This window comes from Nipponia nippon, unplaced genomic scaffold, assembly GCF_047370975.1.
Source record: "Nipponia nippon isolate SJK-2023a ecotype South Korea unplaced genomic scaffold, ASM4737097v1 scaffold_20, whole genome shotgun sequence".
Taxonomy (NCBI): domain Eukaryota; kingdom Metazoa; phylum Chordata; class Aves; order Pelecaniformes; family Threskiornithidae; genus Nipponia; species Nipponia nippon.
Genome location: NW_028262337.1, coordinates 1,854,524 through 1,875,589, shown reverse-complemented (window position 1 = coordinate 1,875,589; position 21,066 = coordinate 1,854,524). Strand labels below are relative to the sequence as shown.

Below are 21,066 nucleotides of genomic sequence, written 5' to 3'. Positions count from 1 at the left end.
ATGCAGCCTTTTCCACATTTCATCAATATTTTTTAACGTGGTTCACGCAGATCCTCTCTGAAAGGACGGTGGTGCAGCTATACTTGGAGAAGTCCTTGCTCTGCTGACGCACTAATAGCGAAACAATTACATTTTTGACCCCCGTGATTTTCTAATGTAGCTTGCTAGCAAGCAGCTTGGCTTCAATAGCATATCTAAAAGCTTTCAGAAACTAAACAGCTTAAAAATAAGCCAAATTTAACCTGTCAAAGAGTGTACCTAGAATTGATACAAGCACCTGCTTGTACAAGTACCTTCCACAAGCACTTGCTGGTTAGCAGAAATGATGGACCAGTGGCATCCCTTCTCCTGTCCCAGCAGAGACGCCTCGGTCCCCACCTGCCACCATGGGCGTCTGGGTCACTTACAGCTTCTCCAAACTTTAGTCATCTGAGCTGAGATTTTCTAAATCAGGTGTATGTCTCATGACAGAAGTATTTCAGAAAACTTCACACAGGACAATACAGCCTTTTCTGAGTACCAGAAAAGGGGAAAATAGATTCATAATTCAAACCAAAATACTTTCTTTTTTGAAAAGTTCCAGCATTTCCACTTTTATGTTTGGATCGTATTATTCCATGGGGAGAAGGGCTGCAGGGTCACGTGAGCAATAACTAAAGAAAGAAAAGTGAAAATTTCTTAGGACGGGCTGTGCCAATGAACTGAAGCAACACCAAGCTGTACTCTGGGCATCTCAGCTACTTGAGCAGCCCCACAGACCAAGTGTTCCAAGTGCTGCTGACGCTACCAAAATCTTTAACATTAAAAGCAACCTTTTGTATCTCAACTTGACCATGCTACACCAGGGAAGAAATACATATACACCCTATGTGCATATGTTGACGCACAGATTGAAGAGTATGTCTGAACACAAGCTCCATTCAGATACAGAAGTGTGGGTGGCCATTTCAGAGTTTCCCATGGCAACAATTAGTTACGGGCCCACATAGCATAACTCCTTGCCTGCTGGAAGTACAGTTTCTGCAAGTAAGTGGATTTATGCAGAAAACAAATATGCGATGAAGCAAACGTCAGTGTTTTCACTGCTCGCTGGTGGTGTCCCCTCCCTCCTGACAAGCACACAGCCATCTTCCCCTGCCTTGGTGGAGAAGGCAGGCCGCCAGCTTCGTGAGTGCTGGAAGAAGAGATAGATTTTTCTATTATTTTGCTCCGCACAATAAATGTGATGCTGTTGACAGAGGATATTGCACAACCTCAGCAATTCCATCACCATAATATCTGATTGTCTCAAACCGATTAAGGAGTCCATCCTTAAAGTGCCTTCTCACTTTACAGCTGGGGAGCTGGGACACAGATATCAATCAATTTTCCAAGGACACAGAGGAATTTCTGTGGCACAGCCAGATGCTGAAAGCTTGTTTCAGACCAATGTCGTTATGACAGAACTATTGCTCTTCCTGGAGTCACAGGGATTTTGCCTACTTCAGGACAAGTAAAAGGCTTTGGAAGCTCACCCGTTTCTGTCAATGTGCCTCAGCCTCATCTGAAGGGCTCAGGTTATTGTCACCCCTTTGCCTTTCTGCTGAGACCCATGACAGGTACGGCTGCTAGTGACAGCTCAGGTAACTGGGGCACGTTTCCTCCAGGAAACAATACAAAAATGAAAATGGTAATTTCACACCAATTGTGTGGGAACCACCTACTAATAAAAAAACCAAAAAACCAACAGGCTTAATCAGTAAAACAAATCTCACTGACATCCTAGCACTGAAATAAACACTTGAGAACTCAGGACAGCCTAAGGGCTCTGCACAGCAGCTCTCCCGACACATCCCATACGTTGAGCTGCAAGGATTTCAGTATGCCAGCTCTGTGTCTCCTAGGGACACATCCATCCTGTAGCCATCCCAAATACGGAACAATTTTTATTCCTTATCTGTGACCTAAGCTGTGCCCTGATTTAAAGGAAGGAGGATGTCTTCTTATGCATTTTTGTAAAAATCATGTGCCTTTCTAACATGCTGCATTTAAAAGCTACAGTGTGTTACGTTAACAACCAGGAAATGCTGTGGGACTTTCCGATCTATATAAGAAGTCAGGGCAGCTTACCTCTAGTAAAGTAGAGATATGATGGATTCGTGGCTTTTCTAAAAGTAATTTGATAGAAGACTATAGCAGCTTTTCATAAACTGCAATTGAATGCATGATGGGATTCCCACAGGCAAGTAGAACAACATACAGAGACCATTTTTCTTTAAATCCAGGAGTTCTATCAATGTAAACCATATATTATTTTTATTGATCCCCACTTCTGCTCTTAAAGAGGGTTAAGAGCTACATACTAAGTCTAATATTCTATTTCCTTCAGGGATAGCTATAACTTTGGGAAAAATAATGCTGTTTCTAGAAAGCTAGTGTGTATATACAGGTTATTTTGGGATTACCGGAGAGCTTAATTGTATTTCACACATCTTTGCAAGTTGCTGAGATGTAAAACCCATGAAGTGCAAAGCACTGTCATGGTCATAACTCATGTTTCTTGAGGGATTTCAAGGGGATATAATGAAATTAAATAGCAAGACTTTAACTGTTGACATTTCTCTAAACAAGAAGAAAACAGAGTCTCATTCTCTTAAAAAAATTTCACATTTGGCCTAACAAATTGGAAGAAAAAACATGTTGAATTCCAGTGGTAACAAGACCTCATAACTGAAAAATGGCATTTAACAATAATTTACAATCTAGTCTTCTGTTATGAAGTTGGACAACACAGACCAAATGCTAACACCGATAGATGTAATCCTTGCACAGTCTTTTCTGTAACTAAAACTGCTACTTAAGTCTATTAGCTAGATAAACTGGTGTAGCAGAATATCAAGCCTGCTGTACTGGGGGGATAAGATAACATGTCAGACTGGGAGCTCTGCAAGGAGAATATATTTATTTTGATATGGTCAGCACTTCTGGAAAGAAGCCCTCACCTCCTACAGATCACCAACTGGAAGCTGTCACTCACTTATCTCAACAAAACATTCACAAGATTGCACCACATGCAAACGTGCCAGATTCTGTAACGCATGTTCCTCCTGGTAAAAAACAAATGTTTCTTGGCTTGGGGAGGAAAAAAAGGGCAACCCGGAGAAAAACCTGCTTCAAACAATGAGCAGTGTTCATGGCCTTGGAAAAGTAGGTAATAGCAGCTGGATATTTTGGGCAACCACATTAAATTCTGCTGCTTTTGTCTTTGCCACCTCTCTTAACACGAAGTCTTGGTCAGGAGGGTTCTGCAATATTATTGTAAGTATTTTTGTAGACAAGAATGTAACTCAACTGGCTTGGCCAGGAATGGGAGGTTAAACAGTCTCAGCTATAACAGCTGGATACCCTGAAGCGCTCCGAGTGCATCCTTTCTAGAGCAAAGTCTTGCCTTCTACCTCTGTAAAGTATGGCATAATCCAGCCAGGACTTTAATTTAGTTCTGAAAGGCCCTAGGTGTGTTGAAAGGCACGTGCCAAGAGTAACAGGAGATACCTTGGGTTTTTCTGATTAACTTCCACAGCTTCCTATTGTGCAAATGCTATAGAGTCAGAGAGGAATGATAATAAGTTATTGATCTCACATACATTTCATTATTTGTGGAGCTGGCCTAGGTGCAAGTGTTCTTCCTGTGAAGTGGCTTGATAGATCTTCAGAGCACGAAGAGCTGAGCCCTGGAGCCAAGTGGAGCCATCCTTGGATAACAGGGCAATTTCTGACTAAAATGGACAAGGCAGTTACATTCAAAGCTAACTAAACTAGTTAGCAAGACCAAACATCCCCTACAAATCCACTGAAGAAGACACTGGAGAATGAAAAAGTTCACTAGAAAATAAATTCTTTTGTTTACGTACACACAGCAGCATTTTTCCACATTGTTCACCAGAACACCTCCTTTTTAATAAACCACTCATACTTCCTTTGCCCTATGAAATAAATGGACTTAATTAAGCAGTGAAGAATAATCAGACCAGTGACTTATACTTCCAAACACCTCACTGAGATGAACCCCAAATATCAACACATAGCCTATGACAGAAAACACTTCTGCATTACACTTCACCCTCAATCATTTCTGGTGCAAAGCCCTCTAAAAGAGACACTAAGAACTTAAAAAGGCATTTATTTTCATTGCCAAACCATGAACCACTAATAATTTCCATTCCTTTAATAATTACTTTTAACTTCCAGAAAAACACTTCACTGCAAGCAAAGATCAACCCGGGATATATACAAGTGGATTAAAACAGACGGTTTGAATTAAATCCTATACAACAGCAACTATAGTTGACATCAGCATTTTCATTGAAGTTATTGTATTGAGTATTAACTATTTGATCATTAACAGCAAATATTAAACAGACCATGTTAACATTTATTACCTCCATTTCCTTCCCTAACACTTGCAATTTTCTGTTCCAAGTCAAATTATCACATTATTCTTCGTTTTGTGCTTCCGTGATGAAGAAACAGAACACAAATTCCAAGGGTATAATGACATTATTTTACTTTGTACATGTTCTTGTTTAAGATTTAATATTTATTAAATGTTAACAGTTTTTCCTGTTTTACAGTAGGCATGGGCGACAAACACTAAATGCCTTTTAAAAGAAACATGACCAACACGGTGTTTGCCAGCCAGGCATTTAATTGTTCTGGTTATTTTGCCTTTACAAACGAAAAACCAGGGGGTTCTAGCAGATAGGGATTCAAGGGTAAACTCTTGATCCAAGTGAGTTTTCAAATTTGCTTCTGAAGTTACCGTGTCAGTCCTAAAGCCAAGAGTACACATTGCTAGGGGAATAATAAACAAACAAAATCCCAGACCAAATACAGAATAAACATATTTCGTTTCAGCATGTTTCCCTGAATATGTTCCGGGTAACAGTTACGGACAGCCCACAAAAGACACACTTCTTGGTCTGGGTGGATCTTTCGTGTTTCCCCAGCCAGACCACACTCCATCACTCCAGCAGTGCAGCGCTGAGCGTTTGCATGCACGGATGTGGGGCTGCAGCAGCCCCCGGAGGGCTCCTGCCCACTCACATCCTTCTCTTTCACTCCCTTGGCACCATGTAGGACTGCACTGGTTTCTGTCCTGTCCTGCCATGGAGCTTTCCAAGCAGAAGAGATCTTGTCGATTTAATTTCTGCTTGTATGGTCTGTAGAAGGGAAATATCCTTGGATGTTACCATGGGAGCTGATCATCTGTTCCTTTGCTTCCCCTTTTCATTAATTTTTAATCCATGGAAATCCTTCTATTTTATCACCTAGCTTTTTTTTAAGGAACCTGTGCTATGGTGTTGTATCAAAGGTTCTCCGAAAATCCACATTGTAGGGACTGAACAACCATTTTCTGTGTGCACGTTGAAATCTTTTTTTGAGTCAGTAGCTATGGGTGACAGACACTGTCTTTTCAAAGAAACATGACTTACACAGACTCCCAAGTATATCATATTTATTGATGCATTTACCAATATATGCTTTTTTCAAGTTTCTTCCAGCTTGCCTTGCCCAGAGGACAAACTTTCTGCTGTGCAGTTTCCTTGAGTTGTTTTTTAGAATCGGTGTCAGGTTTGCTACATGCCGCTTCATTGGTGCCAAGGCTGATACAAATGATAAGTTTCCAGCTACCAATATTTAACAGTTTCCTGTTGCATTCTTTGAAACTCCCAGGGAAATCTCCCTGACCAGCTTAATGAAACACGGGACTGAACTGACATTATGCATGGCTCTTTAGATAACATACCACTCTCAAGGGCAGAGAGGCCCTGCAGAGAGATCTGGACAAATTAGAGAGCTGGGCAATCACCAACCGTATGAAGTTTAACAAGGGCAAGTGCCGGATTTTGCACCTGGGACACGGCAGCCCTGGAGGTACGTACAGACTGGGGAACGAGAGGCTGGAGAGCAGCCCCACGGAGAGGGATCTGGGGGTTCTGGTCCACGGCAAGTTGAATATGAGCCAACAGTGTGCCCTGGCAGCCAGGAGGGCCAACCGTGTCCTGGGGTGCATCAAGCACTGTATCGCTAGCCGGTCGAAGGAGATGATTGTCCTGCTCTGCTCTGCACTGGGGCAGCCTCACCTTGAGCACTGTGTGCAGTTTGGGCGCCACAGTACAAAAAGGATACGAAGCTACTAGGGAGTGTCCAGAGGAGAGCCACAGAGATGGTGAAGCGTTCAGAGGGGAAGCCGTATGAGGAGCGGCTGAAGTCACTTGGTCTGTTCAGCCTGGAGAAGAGGAGACCGAGGGGAGACCTCATCGCAGTCTACAGCTTCCTCACAAGGGAAGGAGGAGGGGCAGGCGCTGATCTCTTCTCCCTGGTGACCAGTGACAGGACCCGAGGGAACAGCAGGAAGATATGCCGGGGGGGTTTAGGTTGGACATTAGGAAAAGGTTCTTCCCCCAGAGGGTGGTGGAGCACTGGAACAGGCTCCCCAGGGAGGCAGTCACGGCACCAAGTCTGACAACATTCAAGAAGCATTTGGACAACGCCCTCAGACATATGGTGTCAATTTTGGGGTTGTCCTATGCAGGGACAGGAGTTGGACTCAACGATCCTTGTGGGTCCCTTCTAACTCAGGACATTCTATGATTCTATGAACTCTATCAGCCTACCTTACGGCTCTTCTACACCCCTTAGCATGGAATTATCTACTTTGTAAAAGATTTTTAATATCTGTAAAAAAAAAAAATAATCCTGTACTTCAGAAAAAAGAAAGTCTTCACTGCATTATGCAAGAAGAATTCAAAATCCCTAGCAGGGTGACAGTTTTCTAGAAGTTCTGCACAAAACTAACCACTGCTGTTACTACTTAATTTTAGAGCATGCTTCTACAATGGGCAGGAAGAGAAAGCAAAGTAGAGAAACCTCTGTCTTGTTAAGTACCAGGACTTCTTCCAGATTCAAAAGCTAGAGAGTCCTTTACTGGTAGTCTGTAGCCCTGCCTCTCACCTACAGCATCATTCCTAAGCTATTCTTCTTCCATAGTTCACTCTGAGCACCTCTCCAGTGGCAGAGAAGGGAAACAGCCTAGACCAAGTGGTTTTATTCCCCAAGGGGAACCTTGCCAGAGCCTTGTTGTGCAGGGCCACATAACAGCCAAGCTCCCCAGCACTACCTCATTCCCATTCTCCTTTCCATCATCCTTGAAAGTAAATAATCACCTGGGTACCAGTAGTCTGCTGGAGTGTAACAGGGAAGACTGGCGGAGCAGCCAAGGTTGGAAACAAGCAACTGAGGGACTCTCTGGAGCCCAGCTGACTAAAAATTCTGCAAGGCTGGGCCCAGCCATCCTCCAAATAGTGGTTCCAGTTCCCAAAGTACCCAACTGTGCTGGAAGTGCTGCTGCAACCCTGAGAATCATCTAGTTCTGCTGAGGGTGGTGACCAGCAGAAAGCTTTCAGAGTCACTCTGTGTAATTCAGCGATGGAATTCTGTGAACTCCTACTCTAAAATGTTTCTCTTTCACTACTGATCCCTTGGAACAGCTGAAGAGAACATCCGATATGCCAAAATATTGCTGAGGTGCATGCAATGCTCCCTCATTTATACTGGTAGGAACCAGGTCTGTTCAATGATGGCTCTCCAATTCCCAGTCACTTTTATTCCTGATCCTGACTGCCACTTTTGAAGAGCACATCATGGAAAGAAAAGGTGCAACATTGCAGACAGCCTCTTGGTTCTACAAATCTCTTGTATTTTAAATCAGACAGTGCAAGCTACTGCACAATAACTGCATCATCGTTTAAATTAATGAAAAAACGTTACTCCTTCCCATGGTAATTTCACTGTATGCTATGAACATGCAGTAACAAGGGTTTCTTTTTCTTTTTCCTGTTACAGATGGGTGGTATTGAAAGCAATTTGCTCTGTGTGTGCTCCACTGCATGGAATGATTCATTATAGCTCAGGCAATATGCTGTTATAATACAGCTTAGTGTTTATTTGCTTAAGCTACTATTCCTTCCCCTGATGGGGAAGTTTAATAACTGAGTTCATTTGGCTAGTGACTGACTTCTCCTTCTGACTACACCTGGCACTAACTACAGAGGTGTGGCTAGTTCTTGCAAATGACCTCAAAACCCAGCAATGAGAGGACAGCAAATCAGTGAGTTTGTGTTCAAAACAGAAGAAAATATGATGGCAACTAAAGAGCAATGAAGGAAATACACACAATAGCAGGAATGTTAAAGATAACAGAGATAACTGGATGGGACAACTATGGCATGTACGCTATTTTGCAGGGTGTCTGACTGAAACTGATTGTTCGTGACGCACTTTTGGCAGGCTTGTGGGTGAAGACAATGAAGTCTTGAAAGTCTTCAGTAAATGCTGGAGTCACAGATGTGGTTTGGAGGAAAGGACAAAGGAGACAAGTCTCTGGCAACCCAGGTGTCCTAGTTTTGGCTGGCATAGAGTTAATTTTCTTCCTAGTAGACACTGGTGCACAGTGTACCCTAATGCCATCAAGCTATAAAGGGGCAAAACCCATCTGTATTTCTGGAGTGACAGGGGGACCCCAACAGCTGACTGTATTGGAGGCCGAGGTGACCTTAACCAGGAAGAAGTGGCAGAAGCACCCCATAGTGACTGGCCCAGAGGCCCCGTGCATCCTTGGCATAGACTACCTCAGGAGAGGGGATTTCAAGGACCCAAAAGGGTACTGGTGGGCTTTTGGTATAGCTGCCTTGGAGACAGAGGAAATTAAACAGTTGTCTACCTTGCTGTGTCTCTCGGAGGATCCCTCTGTTGTGGGGTTGCTGAGGGTCAAAGAATAACAGGTGCCATCACCACAACAACGGTGCACTGGCGGCAATATCGCACTAACAGACTCCCTGATCCCCATCCATAAGCTGATTCATCGACTGGAGAGCCAAGGAGCGATCAGCAAGACTTGCTCACCCTTTAACAGTCCCATATGGCCAGTGTGAATGGAGAGTGGAGGCTAACAGTAGACTATCGTGGCCTGAATGAAGTCACGCTGCCACTGAGTGCTGCCGTGCCAGACATGCTAGAATTTCAATACGAACTGGAGTCAAAGGCAGCCAAGTGGTATGCCACAATTGATACTGCTAATGCACTTTTCTCAATCCCTTTGGCAGTGGGGTGCAAACCACAGTTTGCTTTCACGTGGAGGGGCATCCAGTACACCTGGAATTGACTGCCCCAGGGGTGGAAACACAGCCCCACCATTTGCCATGGACTGATCCAGACTGCGCTGGAACGGGGTGAGGCTCTGGAACACCTGCAGTACATTGATGACATCATCGTGTGGGGCAACACAGCAGCAGAAGTTTTTGAGAAAGGGAAGAAAATAATCCAAATCCTTCTGAAGGCCAGTTTTGCCATAAAACAAAGTAAGGTCAAGGGACCTGCACATGAGATCCAGTTTTTAGGAATAAAATGGCAAGATGAATGTCATCAGATCCCAATGGATGCAATCAACAAAATAACAGCTATGTCACCACCAACTAGCAAAAAGGAAACACAAGCTTTCTTGGGTGTTGTGGGTTTTTGGAGAATGCATATTCCAAATTCCAGCCTGATTGTAAGCCCTCTCTATCAAGTGACCTGGAAGAAGAACGACTGCCCTGAGCAACTACAAGCCTTTGAACAAATTAAACAGGAGATAGTTCATGCAGTAGCCCTTGGGCCAGACCAGGCAGGACAAGATGTAAGAAATGTGCTCTACACTGCAGCTGGGGAGAACAGCCCCACCTGGAGCCTCTGGCAGAAAGCACCAGGGGAGACTTGAGGTCAACCCCTAGGGTTTTGGAGTCGGGGATACAGAGGATCTGAGGGCTGCTACACTCTAACTGAAAAAGAGATATTGGCAGCATATGAAGGGGTTCAAGCTGCTTCAGAAGTGATTGGTACTGAAGCACAGCTCCTCCTGGCACCCTGACTGTGCTGCTGGGCTGGATGTTCAAAGGGAGGGTCCCCTCTACACATCATGCAACTGATGCTACGTGGAGTAAGTGGGTCGCACTGATGACACAACAGGCTTGAATACGAAACCCCAGTCACCCAGGAATCCTGGAAGTAATCATGGACTGGCCAGAAGGCAAAGATTTTAGAATATCACCAGAGGAGGTGGTGACGCATGTTGAGGAGGGCCCCACTGTATAATAAACTGCCAAAAAATAAGGAGCAATATGCCCTGCTCACTGATGGGTTGTGCCGCCTTGTGTGAAAGCACCAGTGGTGGAAGGCTGCTGTATGGAGTCCCATATGACAAGTCACAGAAACTGCTGAAAGAGAAGGTGAATCGAGTCAGTTTGCAGAGGTGAAAGCCATCCAGCTGGCTTTGGGTATTGCTGAATAAGAAAAATAGCCAGTACTCTACCTCTGTACTGACTCATGGATGGTGGCAAATGCCCTATGGGGTGGTTACAGCAACGGAAGCAGAGCAACTGGCCGCACAGAAGCAAACCTATCTGGGCTGCTGCACTGTGGCAAGATATTTCTGCCCAGGTAGAGAACCTGGTTGTAAAAGTACGTTAGGTGGATGCTCATGTACCCAAGAGTCAGGCCACTGAAGAACATCCAAACAACCAGCAGGTGGATCAGGCTGCTAAGATTGAAGTGGCTCAGGTGGATCTGGACTGGCAACATAAGGGTGAATTATTTATAGCTTGGTGGGCCCATGACACCTCAGGCCATCAAGGAAGGAATGCAACATCTATAGATGGGCTCATGATCAAGGGGTGGACTTGACCATGGACGCTATTGCACAGGTTATCCATGAATGTGAGATGTGCTGCAATCAAGCAAGCCAAGCAGTTAAAGCCTCTCTGGTATGGAGGACAATGGCTGAAATATAAATATGGGGAGGCCTGGCAGATTGGTTATATCACACTCCCACAAACCCGCCAAGGCAAGTGCCATGTGCTCACCATGGTGGAAGCAACCACTGGAGGCTAGGAATATATCCGGTGCCCCATGGCACCTCAACGCTATCCTGGGCCTTGAAAAACAGGTCTTATGGTGACATGGCACCCCAGAAAGAAATGAGTCCGACAACAGGACTCATTTCCAAAACAAGCTCATAGACCCCTGGGCAAAAGAGCATGGCATTGAGTGGGTGTATCACATTCCCCGTCATGCACCAGCCTCCCAGAAAATCGAGCGATACAACAGACTGTTAAAGACTACACTGGGAGTGATGGGTGCTGGGACGTTCAAACATGGGGATACACACTTAGCAAAGGCCACCTGGTTAGTCAACACTAGGGGATCTGCCAGTCGAGCTCGCCCTGCCCAATCAAAACTTTTATGTACTGTAGGAGAGGTTGAAGTCCCTGTAGTGCACATAAAAAATATGCTGGGGAAGATAATCTGGGTTATTCCTGCCTTGGGCAAAGGCAAACCCATCTGTGGGACTGCTTTTGCTCAGGGACCTAGGTGAACTTGGTGGATAATTCGGAAGGATAGGGAAGTCTGATGTGTACCTCAAGTGGATTTGATTTTGGGTGAGAACAGCCAATGATTTGAATTGTATGATGTTAATTGCTATATAATGCTGTATGTCACCACTACTATGGTTGCTATATGACGTATCAATGGTATTACAGTAAGAATCACTCAAATTAATGAAGAATGAATTTTTATGAAAGTAAGCAAAGTGCAGTGATCATAAAATCATAGAACCATTTAGGTTGGAAAAGACCTTCAAGATCATCAAGTCCAACCGTTAACCTAGCACTGCCAAGTCCACCACTAAACCATGTCCCTAAGCACCACATCTACACGGCTTTTAAATACCTCCAGGGATGGAGACTCAACCACTTCCCTGGGCAGCCTGGTCCAGTGCCTGACTACCCCTTCAGTGAAGAAATTTTTCCTAATATCCAATCTAAACCTCCCCTGGCGCAGCTTGAGGCCATTTCCTCTTGTCCTGTCACTTGTTACTTGGGAGAAGAGACCGACCCCCACCTCGCTACAACCTCCTGTCAGGTAGTTGTAGAGAGCGATAAGGTCTCCCCTCAGCCTCCTCTTCTCCAGGCTAAAGAACCCCAGCTCCCTCAGCCGCTTCTCGTATGACTTGTGCTCTAGACCCTTCGCCAGCTTCGCTGCCCTCCTCTGGACATGCTCCTACACCTCAATGTCCTTCTTGTAGTGAGAGGCCCAAAACTGAACACAGCATTCAAGGTGAGGCCTCACCAGTGCCAAGTACAGGGGGACGATCACCTCCCTGGTCCTGCTGGCCACACTATTCCTGATGCAAGCCCGGATGCTATTGGCTGCCTTGGCCACCTGGGCACACTGCTGGCTCATGTTCAGCCGGCTGCCGATCAACACCCGCAGGTCCTTTTCCACCAGGCAGCTCTCCAGCCACTCTTCCCCCAGCCTGTAGCGTTGCATGGGGTTGTTGTGACCCAAGTGCAGGACCCAGTACTTGGCCTTGTTGAACATCATACAGTTGGCTTCAGCCCATCGATCCAGCCTGTCCAGAACCCTCTGTACAGCCTTCCTACCCTCCAGCAGACCGACACTCCCGCCCAACTTGGTGTCACCTGCAAACTCACTGAGGGTGCTCTCGATCCCCTCATCCAGATCATTGATAAAGATATTAAACAGAACTGGCCCCAGTACTGAGCCCTGGGGAACACCACTTGTGACTGGCTGCCAGCTGGATTTAACTCCATTTACCACAAGTCTTTGGGCCCGGCCATCCAGCCAGTTCTTTACCCAGCAAAGAGTACGCCTGTCCAAGCCATGAGCAGCCAGTTTCTCCAGGAGAATGCTGTGGGAAATGATGTGATGATAGATGAAATGATGTGATGACAGAACCAGACAAGTACAGCGGTGATGGAACCAGAACTGGCTTCAGCATGCAACAATCCAACACCACACACCGTGTCTTCTGCCCTGAAGGACTGTTACGACAGATGGAGCCCAAAGTCATTGACTAAATGAACTCAACGGACGTTTTAAAGGGATGGCCCATAGACTAATGGAATGATCCCTGTGTGTATATATCAAAAGACTGGAAAAGTCGTGGTGATTAACTGGGATGTATTGGAAAGTGTACGACCTGGGCATGATGTAGATGGGTGGATATTGGGTTGGATAAGGGGTGGATATTGTCCTGGTTTCAGTTGGGATAGGGTTATTTTTCTTCTTAGTAGCTGGTATAGTGCTGTGTTTTGGATTTGAGATGAGAACAATGTTGATAACGCACTGATGTTTTAGTTGAGCAGTGCTTACACTAAGTCAAGGACTTTTCAGCTTCTCATACTGCCCTGCCAGTGAGGAGGCTGGAGGTGCACAAGAAGCTGGGAGGGGACACAGCCAGGACAGCTGACCCAGATGGCCAAAGGGCTGTTCCATACCATACGACATCATGCTGAACAAAAGCACTGCGGGGAGTTGGCCAGGGATGCATGGCCACTGCTCAGGGACATGCTAGGCATTGGTCAGCGGATGGTGAGCAATGGCATTGTGCAGCACTTGTTCTGTATATTCTTTTGTCATTGTTATTATTTTCCCTTCCTTTTCTATCCTATTAAATTGTCTTTTATCTCAGCCCATGAGTTTTATGTTTTTCCTCATTCTCTCCCCCATCCCACTGCAGGGGGGAGTGAGCTAAACACTGGTGTTTAGCTGCCTGCAGGGTTAAACCACGACACCAGGTTAGCATTTGAACCATTGGATCTACTCAGTTACAAGCCTAAACACGGATTTTTAGGGGCGTAATTTAAGGCTACTATACCTGAAAATTTCAGCACTATGTTTTTATTTTCTGTGTTTTCTTACAAAATATAGGCCTGTCTACAATTCATTTCCAGCATGTGTCTTCCACTCTTAGAAATCCCAGATCCTTTCCTGTTAAAATACCATGTATGCTCCCAACACAGAGCAAAGACAACGTGAAATCCTTTCTTCTCCATGTGAGAGCATAGATACTGTCACATTGGCCCAGACAAATGGCTTGTCTGAAATACTACCAGCTAGGAAGCAAGAGTGGTAAAAGTAACTCAGAAGTGCACAGACTCAAGTGTCTGTGGATGGATTTTTCTGCTAGCCATCAAAACCATGCCTAATCGCAATGGAGAGTGATGATGGAAATACTACTTTGCCCTCTGCCAAAATGAATATTCCCTCCAGCTGAAATGGCTTAGCCAGATCAGAGTGGTATAACTTATGCTTCCCTGTGCCAAGCTTTCTCATCCTGGCTCCTGGAATGGCTCTATAGCAATTTCTTCTACATAACGGGATATATTTCTTGCTCAGAAACACTTAAACTTCTGGAGACAAGGCAAGTATTCTAAAGGCTTTGTCTGCAGGTCAATGTTTTAAATTGGCATTCTTGACAGTTCTGTCCCTGTCCACATAAACCAGGATGCACTAAGCTTTTGAGCCTTTTAGGTTTTACTGCCAGCTCTGCTTTGGCTTGTGTTCTGTACTTAGATAGCTGCATATAATTGAGAAAGTAGGTAACACAGAGAAAGGACATAGCAAAGACACACCAATTAGAAAAATTAAGAAGAGAAAATGACCACAATGAACAAATGACTACCAACTATATTATGGCACTACTATTTACCAAGAAGAGGCAAGAGAGTTTGCAGCTTAAGCTAAGGAAGATTCTGCCCTTTCTCATTATCTTTTGCCACTTCCTAACAAGATTAGGATTGTTATATATCCAAATATGTTTAGTCTTCCTGATCATCAAGAAGTTGTTAAAAATAAAAGAATACCATTCATATGTGAGAAATGGCTTGTCACTGCACGGACTGCGATCTATAAAATTTGAGTTCACCTAAATCACAAAACATGTCTTCAGCCAAGAGCCCACACAGCTATTGATCTTTTTTCCAAATATTTCAAGCCAAGCAGCAAGTCCCTGGTACCTCCTGACTCCATGAACAACGGACACATTTCCCTTTCTCAGCAGAGAATATGCTACAATTCAAAGGCACCTTCCTGCTCTAGACTCGGAATTCCTCCGCGTGTCACAAAAGTCAAATCCATGCCTTTAGACAACATCTGTCTGCTACTGAACTTCATGGCAATAGCAAGAATCCAACTGCTATCCTGTCAATTCAGTGAGAAGACCCCTCAGCTGGGCTGTAGCAGAAGACCTAGAGTGTGTGGCTGAGCAGCTACGACACTACCCAGAAGAAAGCAGGCAGAATTATACATATCCAAACAAGGCAGATAAAAGGGTGAGGCTCAGTTCAAAATGAAGACACCTACATTTAGCTCTCTTTATGCAAGGTAGGGCAAAATCCAGTTGCCTAAAGATCTGTAGCTATCTCAGACCGCCTAGGATATTCTGCCTGCCTTCCAGCCTCTGCTTGAAAAGGCACAGATGTCCTATCTACACGTCTCATGCAGATTTTTTGGGTACCTAGAGGTGCCACCATGTACCATGGATGAATCTCATCCTTAGGTGTCCAAGCTCCCAACAGTGAATGAAGAGCTAGTCAATATGGTCCCTGGAACAAAGAACAGCTGATGTAGTTGATTTAGTTGCCTGAAAACAGATGTTCAGGTACATATGAGATGCCTAGCCTTAAGCTTTTTATAGAGCTCTTTAAGGTTCTGGCCATTCCAGAATGATGCAGATGTCCTGCAGGTCCTGTGTCATTGCTGTGAGTCCCATGCAGATGTCTCAGGTACCCAGGGTGTGTCCTTAATGACACTAAAGCCCTATGCATGGGTTATGGATACAATCTCCAGCTCCATAATTGAAGCTTTAATATCCAGTGCACACTTATACTTAGATGGTTTAATCTGGATATGTAATGCATGCAAAGCATCCAAGTACAATAAGTGAGCAGACACCAGCATAACAAAAGGACATTTTGATGGAAGTGAAAATTAGGTTTGATAAGTCTCAGAAGGGAAAAGAATTAATTCTACTAAATAGAGCATTTGAGCATAACAGCTTCATACAATAATTTTAAAAAGTTGCGATGGAAAAAAATAAATAATTTCTAAAATCAGATTAGATAAAATGAACAACAAATTCATGCTTGTAGCTCTTAAAATTATCATTGTACAAGAATAGTTCACTCAAAACTATTTTTATTGTGCTATCATTAAATATGAATGCCTCTCTAAACCTGCTTCAGAGGATGAATTAGCATAGCTGTAATAGTCTGGAACAAACTTTAATCCAGTATAAAAAAAATCATAAAAGACATTTCCCACTTCTTTTCACTGGGAAGAAATTAGTTTTGGAACTGCTTGAGCTTATGCATTGTTTTATTAACTGGGACTAATTCCCAGTTTATTCCTCTGTGTCCTTATGTGACCCGCACTCATCAGTTGTAGAGAAGGAACAAGCAGACAAAATATATTTTGCTTCCTAAACATTTTGCAGTCTGTGTCTGAAGCAATTCTCCTCAACCACTTCTGATGTCAGGAGGTATAGTAAACCAAAATACCTAGGTGTATGCTGAATATATATTTGAAACACCACAGTTACATTAATGTAAATACCTCAAACACAAATTGTGTATGTATACATGAATATAAGCTCTTATATTTTTCTTGAACGACAATATTGCATAGACATAGGTGACCTACTCATGAAGCAGTGCACTTTCTTGTTCATGTACCTAATTAACTAAATTAAACTAAACTTTCAAAATCACACAATTCTCCATCTTCAAAGCAACCTAAACTCTTAGAAGCATAAGTTCTGTTGACTTAACAAAAATGTCTTCATTCGCTGTGAAAACGGGCCTTATGTTTTCCAATCCCGAAGGCACAAAACCCATTTACCTATGGTAATTACACACCAATTAGAAATTACCTTCCTGTCACTGTGGCCTTTACACTTTCTTTCTACCACTGCCTCTGTTTTGCTCTTACCATCATATGGCAGGCACCTTGAGGACATGGACAGCATGTGGGTCAGTGTCCCCTGGTAGGAGGCTGAAAGTCCCAGCCTTGCTCAGCTCCGAATTACACTAGAAGACCTGGTGCAGCAGACATGCTTGGTCACATTTAGCATTGCCATCTCAGAGATGGTGAGCACCCCTGTCACTTCACGCTAGCCACAGCCTCAGTTTAAGGAGCCAGCAAGCCAAGCTCTTTGCAAAAGGAGAGCACAAAACTGAGCTAAATCAATGGAGTCTCCAGCAGAACTTGGCACCAGCCTGGAGACAGCAAATAGGTGACTAATTGTCCAATATCTGGTCTCAAATGCTGTGCAGCTGCCTGGCCAACTGCTGGCCCCACACCCTCTCTCCCGCCAGGAGGAAACACGTATGGGATTTCACTGCGTGCCAGGGGTGGATCCGGCCCCACGGCGCAGAGCCAGCTCAAAGCACAGGCTCTTGTAAGGCTGAATGTAAGCTTTAGTTACTTTCAAGACATAAAAGCCTGCCATGTCCCAGTCAATATTACACTGTCTCAGTAATGTGTAAGATTACACATTACACCAAAGTGTAAGATTAGCAAGTACGTGTAATTTTTTTAAAGTGCTGCCAGAAGAAATACAATTACTGAAGTGGATTTTTTAGGGAACCGTGACACTGTAGATCCAGTCCCTTGGAAAACGTATCAGATATGGTACAGGTATGGAGCACATCTTATTAAGTTTATACGAAGGCCTCAGCAAGACTGTGCTGGGCAGAGCTCTAAGATTGTCAGGATTCATCACCTGAGTGGGGCTGGATGCTCAGAACTTTTGCAGGTACAAGCACACTCACATGGGGGGAAAAAAGAACAAAACACGCTAATAAACAGATCTCATCTAATACTCTGTCCTAAATCATGCAAGAATGGCAAATGCATGTTCTCTCATGCTGTCATCTCAAATATTCCTGTTCAACTTATACTTTCTTGCCTGACTTTCTCAGCTGAGCATTTCCTCTACTGAGAACAAATGTGTTACAGTATTAGAAGCAGTTTAGTGGTTAGAAATGTATTCTCGGGACAACAAAGCTCTGTTCCCTTCACACATACACAATTCTTTAATACTGCAGCAAATCAGGACATGTATATTTAGTATTGTGTATTGGATTTAAGCACAGGAACACAAAATGCTCATTTTTTGATTCTGAAGGCAAGCTCATGAAACTTGCTATTTCACCAGTATAGACAGAGTCACACAAAGGTGATGGTGTGCTTACGTTTTATTTATAACAGACTTTTACTGAACTTAGGACATCTGGACCGCACTTTATCTGCCAAGGATCAAAAAAATCCTCATGTGCTCTTAAACCTTGAGAGAGAAATCGATTGGTCCAGTAGGCTGCATCTAGGCAGGGATTACTTTTGTCTATTGAATGAATGTACTGTAAAATGTAAAAAAAATGTAAAAAAAAATGCAGACACTGGGGGGGAAGGATCAAGTCAGGACACGTTCATTTTTGTTCTACTGACCGTTCTGTACGAGGCCAATGAATAGAAGCTGGTACGTGTATCATATTTCACTGTGAAATACTGACTTTCCACATTTCAGCAGAACCAAGGAGGAATTTGCAATCTTATTTCAGTTCATAGGTCTAACTGAAGAGATTGGTACGCAAAGGGGGAAAAATGAGTATATAGTTTTATTCCGCAAATTCCTATCAGAAAATTCCTCTTCTTCTAACCAAATCAGAAGACAGAGAAGGATTCAAAACACATTAAATAAAGGCCTCACATTGTTTCAGCCCAATTCTAATATGAAAATAAACACTTCACTGCCCCACACTTCCTTACACACTTCTTAAACAGGCACACTCCTTTCCTATGGGACATGTAGGTAGCAGAATGAAAGTACTGCTGCAGGTAGGAAATTAAAGTAGGGAACAAAAGTGAAAACCTGATTCATTCATTGCCTTCAATGGTCACATACACTAGGAACTCAAACCAAATTTGGTAAATGTTAAAGAAAAAGCCTTAATTAGCAAGGGAGGATATACTGATAACACAGAAGACAAGCACCCAAGCCACACACAGAGAAGTAAATAAACAGAAACTTGTGTTTTGCCTATCCAACTCCCCTTTTTAATAAACAAAATGAACTTTATGGAAAAATTCTCTGAAAACTGATCATTTGAGTTCTAATTATATTTTATTTCAGCTTAATATCTCCAGTAATAACAAAGTAATACCCCCTTAAATCTCTCCAGCACTTCTGCAAATATGGGTATCTAGAAATTTTAAGTACACAACTCCAAGAAAATACAGAACTGTATCAGGGCGAAGGAGGATGACTATACCTTTAAACTGTATGACAGTTATGACTACAGGCAACTACGCCATAGCCCTCTGGTTTAGTACCATATTCTAAAACTAACACTAGAAAGGCTAATGAAACATGGCTTGCAACTCTATAGGTATGTAAGTTGCATTCAGTAACACCTAAGTATGGAGCTAAAGAGAAAAAAAAAAAAAAAAGAAATTGAGACGTCAGAAATTGTCATTGAAAATTTTGTCAGTTTATTTACAGTTTGTTGTGGAAGCTGTTTCCACCCCACTTTTTCCAAAAATACTCGTCAAACTGCCCTCTCTGACTTTCTCTGCTAAGACTGATTTTGGCTAGGAGGTCAGGAGGGGCACCTGCTTAAGGAGCCACCCTTCTGCAGCTGCTCCATAGCTCTGGGAGAAGTGGGACATGTTTGCATAAAATTAGTAATTATGGAAAACTCTCCAAAGGCCAGAACAAGACAGAGCAGACCAGGTTAAGTTGCATTTGTTTACAGGAGCAGATCATAACCAGCGTAAGCAGATCAGTCTGACACCATGTAAAACTCCCACTGGAGCTAATGGGAAGTTTTTGTTCTAAATGAGTAAAAGACCAGTCCCAGAGGACCCACCAGAGTCAGGACAGGCCTCGGGGTGATACAGAAACAGTTCTAAATCATTACTGGTTGCAACAAGACAAAGCATCAGAGAAAGCTCAGCTGGACAAGCACTTTCCAGCCTGGCATTTAATTCAGAAGATGGAAGAACTGAGGTGAATAAGGACAGGAAGGAGAACTGTGGAAAGCCAGAGGTACATTCAGTGGATGTGAACCCTGGGCTGATCTGTCGAATCATGAACATCACAGGATGTGCATTCAGAGCTTCTCCTCACTCAAAAGGCTTCTGCTGGCTACCCACAGCCAGCTGGCTGGTTGAGGGTACATGTTCTTTTCAAATCCCTTTTATAGCCTCTACTCAAAAATCTCTAAGTGTATTTCTTATGAAACTTGTTCATATTGGCCTCAGACCCGAAGTGTACAGTCTTAAAATGCTTCCTCTGTACTTCCAAATAGTTTTACACTTAATGTATGAATATACTAAACAGACTTGCTAAGGAAAAAACCCACGTGGTTTCTATAAAAAAAATTAACCCCCTACAATTCTTTCATAACTTCAGTACCTAAGCAAAGAAAATCCAGATATCTAACACCAATCCTGATCCAGCCTGTTACACATCACACATCTAACACTATAAAATTCACCTTCATTCTGCAACACGTCCCAATCTTATCCACTACCTTTACAACAAGATTAACTGATATATTTTTCACATTTCACCTTAGGTACACAGGTTACTGCAAACAAGGAACTTGCACAGTCCTGACACAGAAAATATGAAAATGCTCTTTATATAAAGCTATATATATATGTACACACACAAAGGCACAGAAAGGTATCATAAAACTTACCATCACTTGCAGAAAGTGAGTCATTTGCACAGACCAGTGCCAAAGTAAACAGCAGATGCCGAAGATCCATACCTCTAATTCTGTAATAACAAAAGACAATAAGAGAGTTTCTTTATAAACTAATATTACTAACTAATATGGCATGATGTTTAAACCATTATCTAGTTTTATTGAATTTCTGATTGGATTCAAACTAAAAGTGTATTTAGTTTACGGTTTATTGCCTCATTAAGTCATACATCATCTTGCAGTCTAGGACAGAGAGTAAATACTATTTTTACAAGAAAACTAGCTTATGGGTTTCTAGTTCATTTAATACAGAGAGGGGGAAAAATCAAGTATTGTCAATCTCTAGCCTGCTTCCAGGGAGTAGCCATGCCCCCCCCACATCAGCCTTTGGGGGCTGGATCCCAATGAGTAG

At 43.3% G+C, this 21,066-nt stretch overlaps 1 protein-coding gene across 2 annotated transcripts in view; it reads right to left on the bottom strand.

The window, feature by feature from the left end:
* The window catches only part of GHR (growth hormone receptor), a 133,373-nt gene that overhangs the window by 54,197 nt on the left and 58,110 nt on the right, over nt 1-21,066 (bottom strand). For both annotated transcript variants that reach the window (XM_087759828.1, XM_087759825.1), the window contains one exon: nt 20,646-20,725. In XM_087759828.1, the coding sequence (XP_087615954.1) occupies nt 20,646-20,715 (70 nt within the window). In that variant the 5' untranslated portion in view covers nt 20,716-20,725. The remainder of the gene's footprint in view (nt 1-20,645; nt 20,726-21,066) is intronic.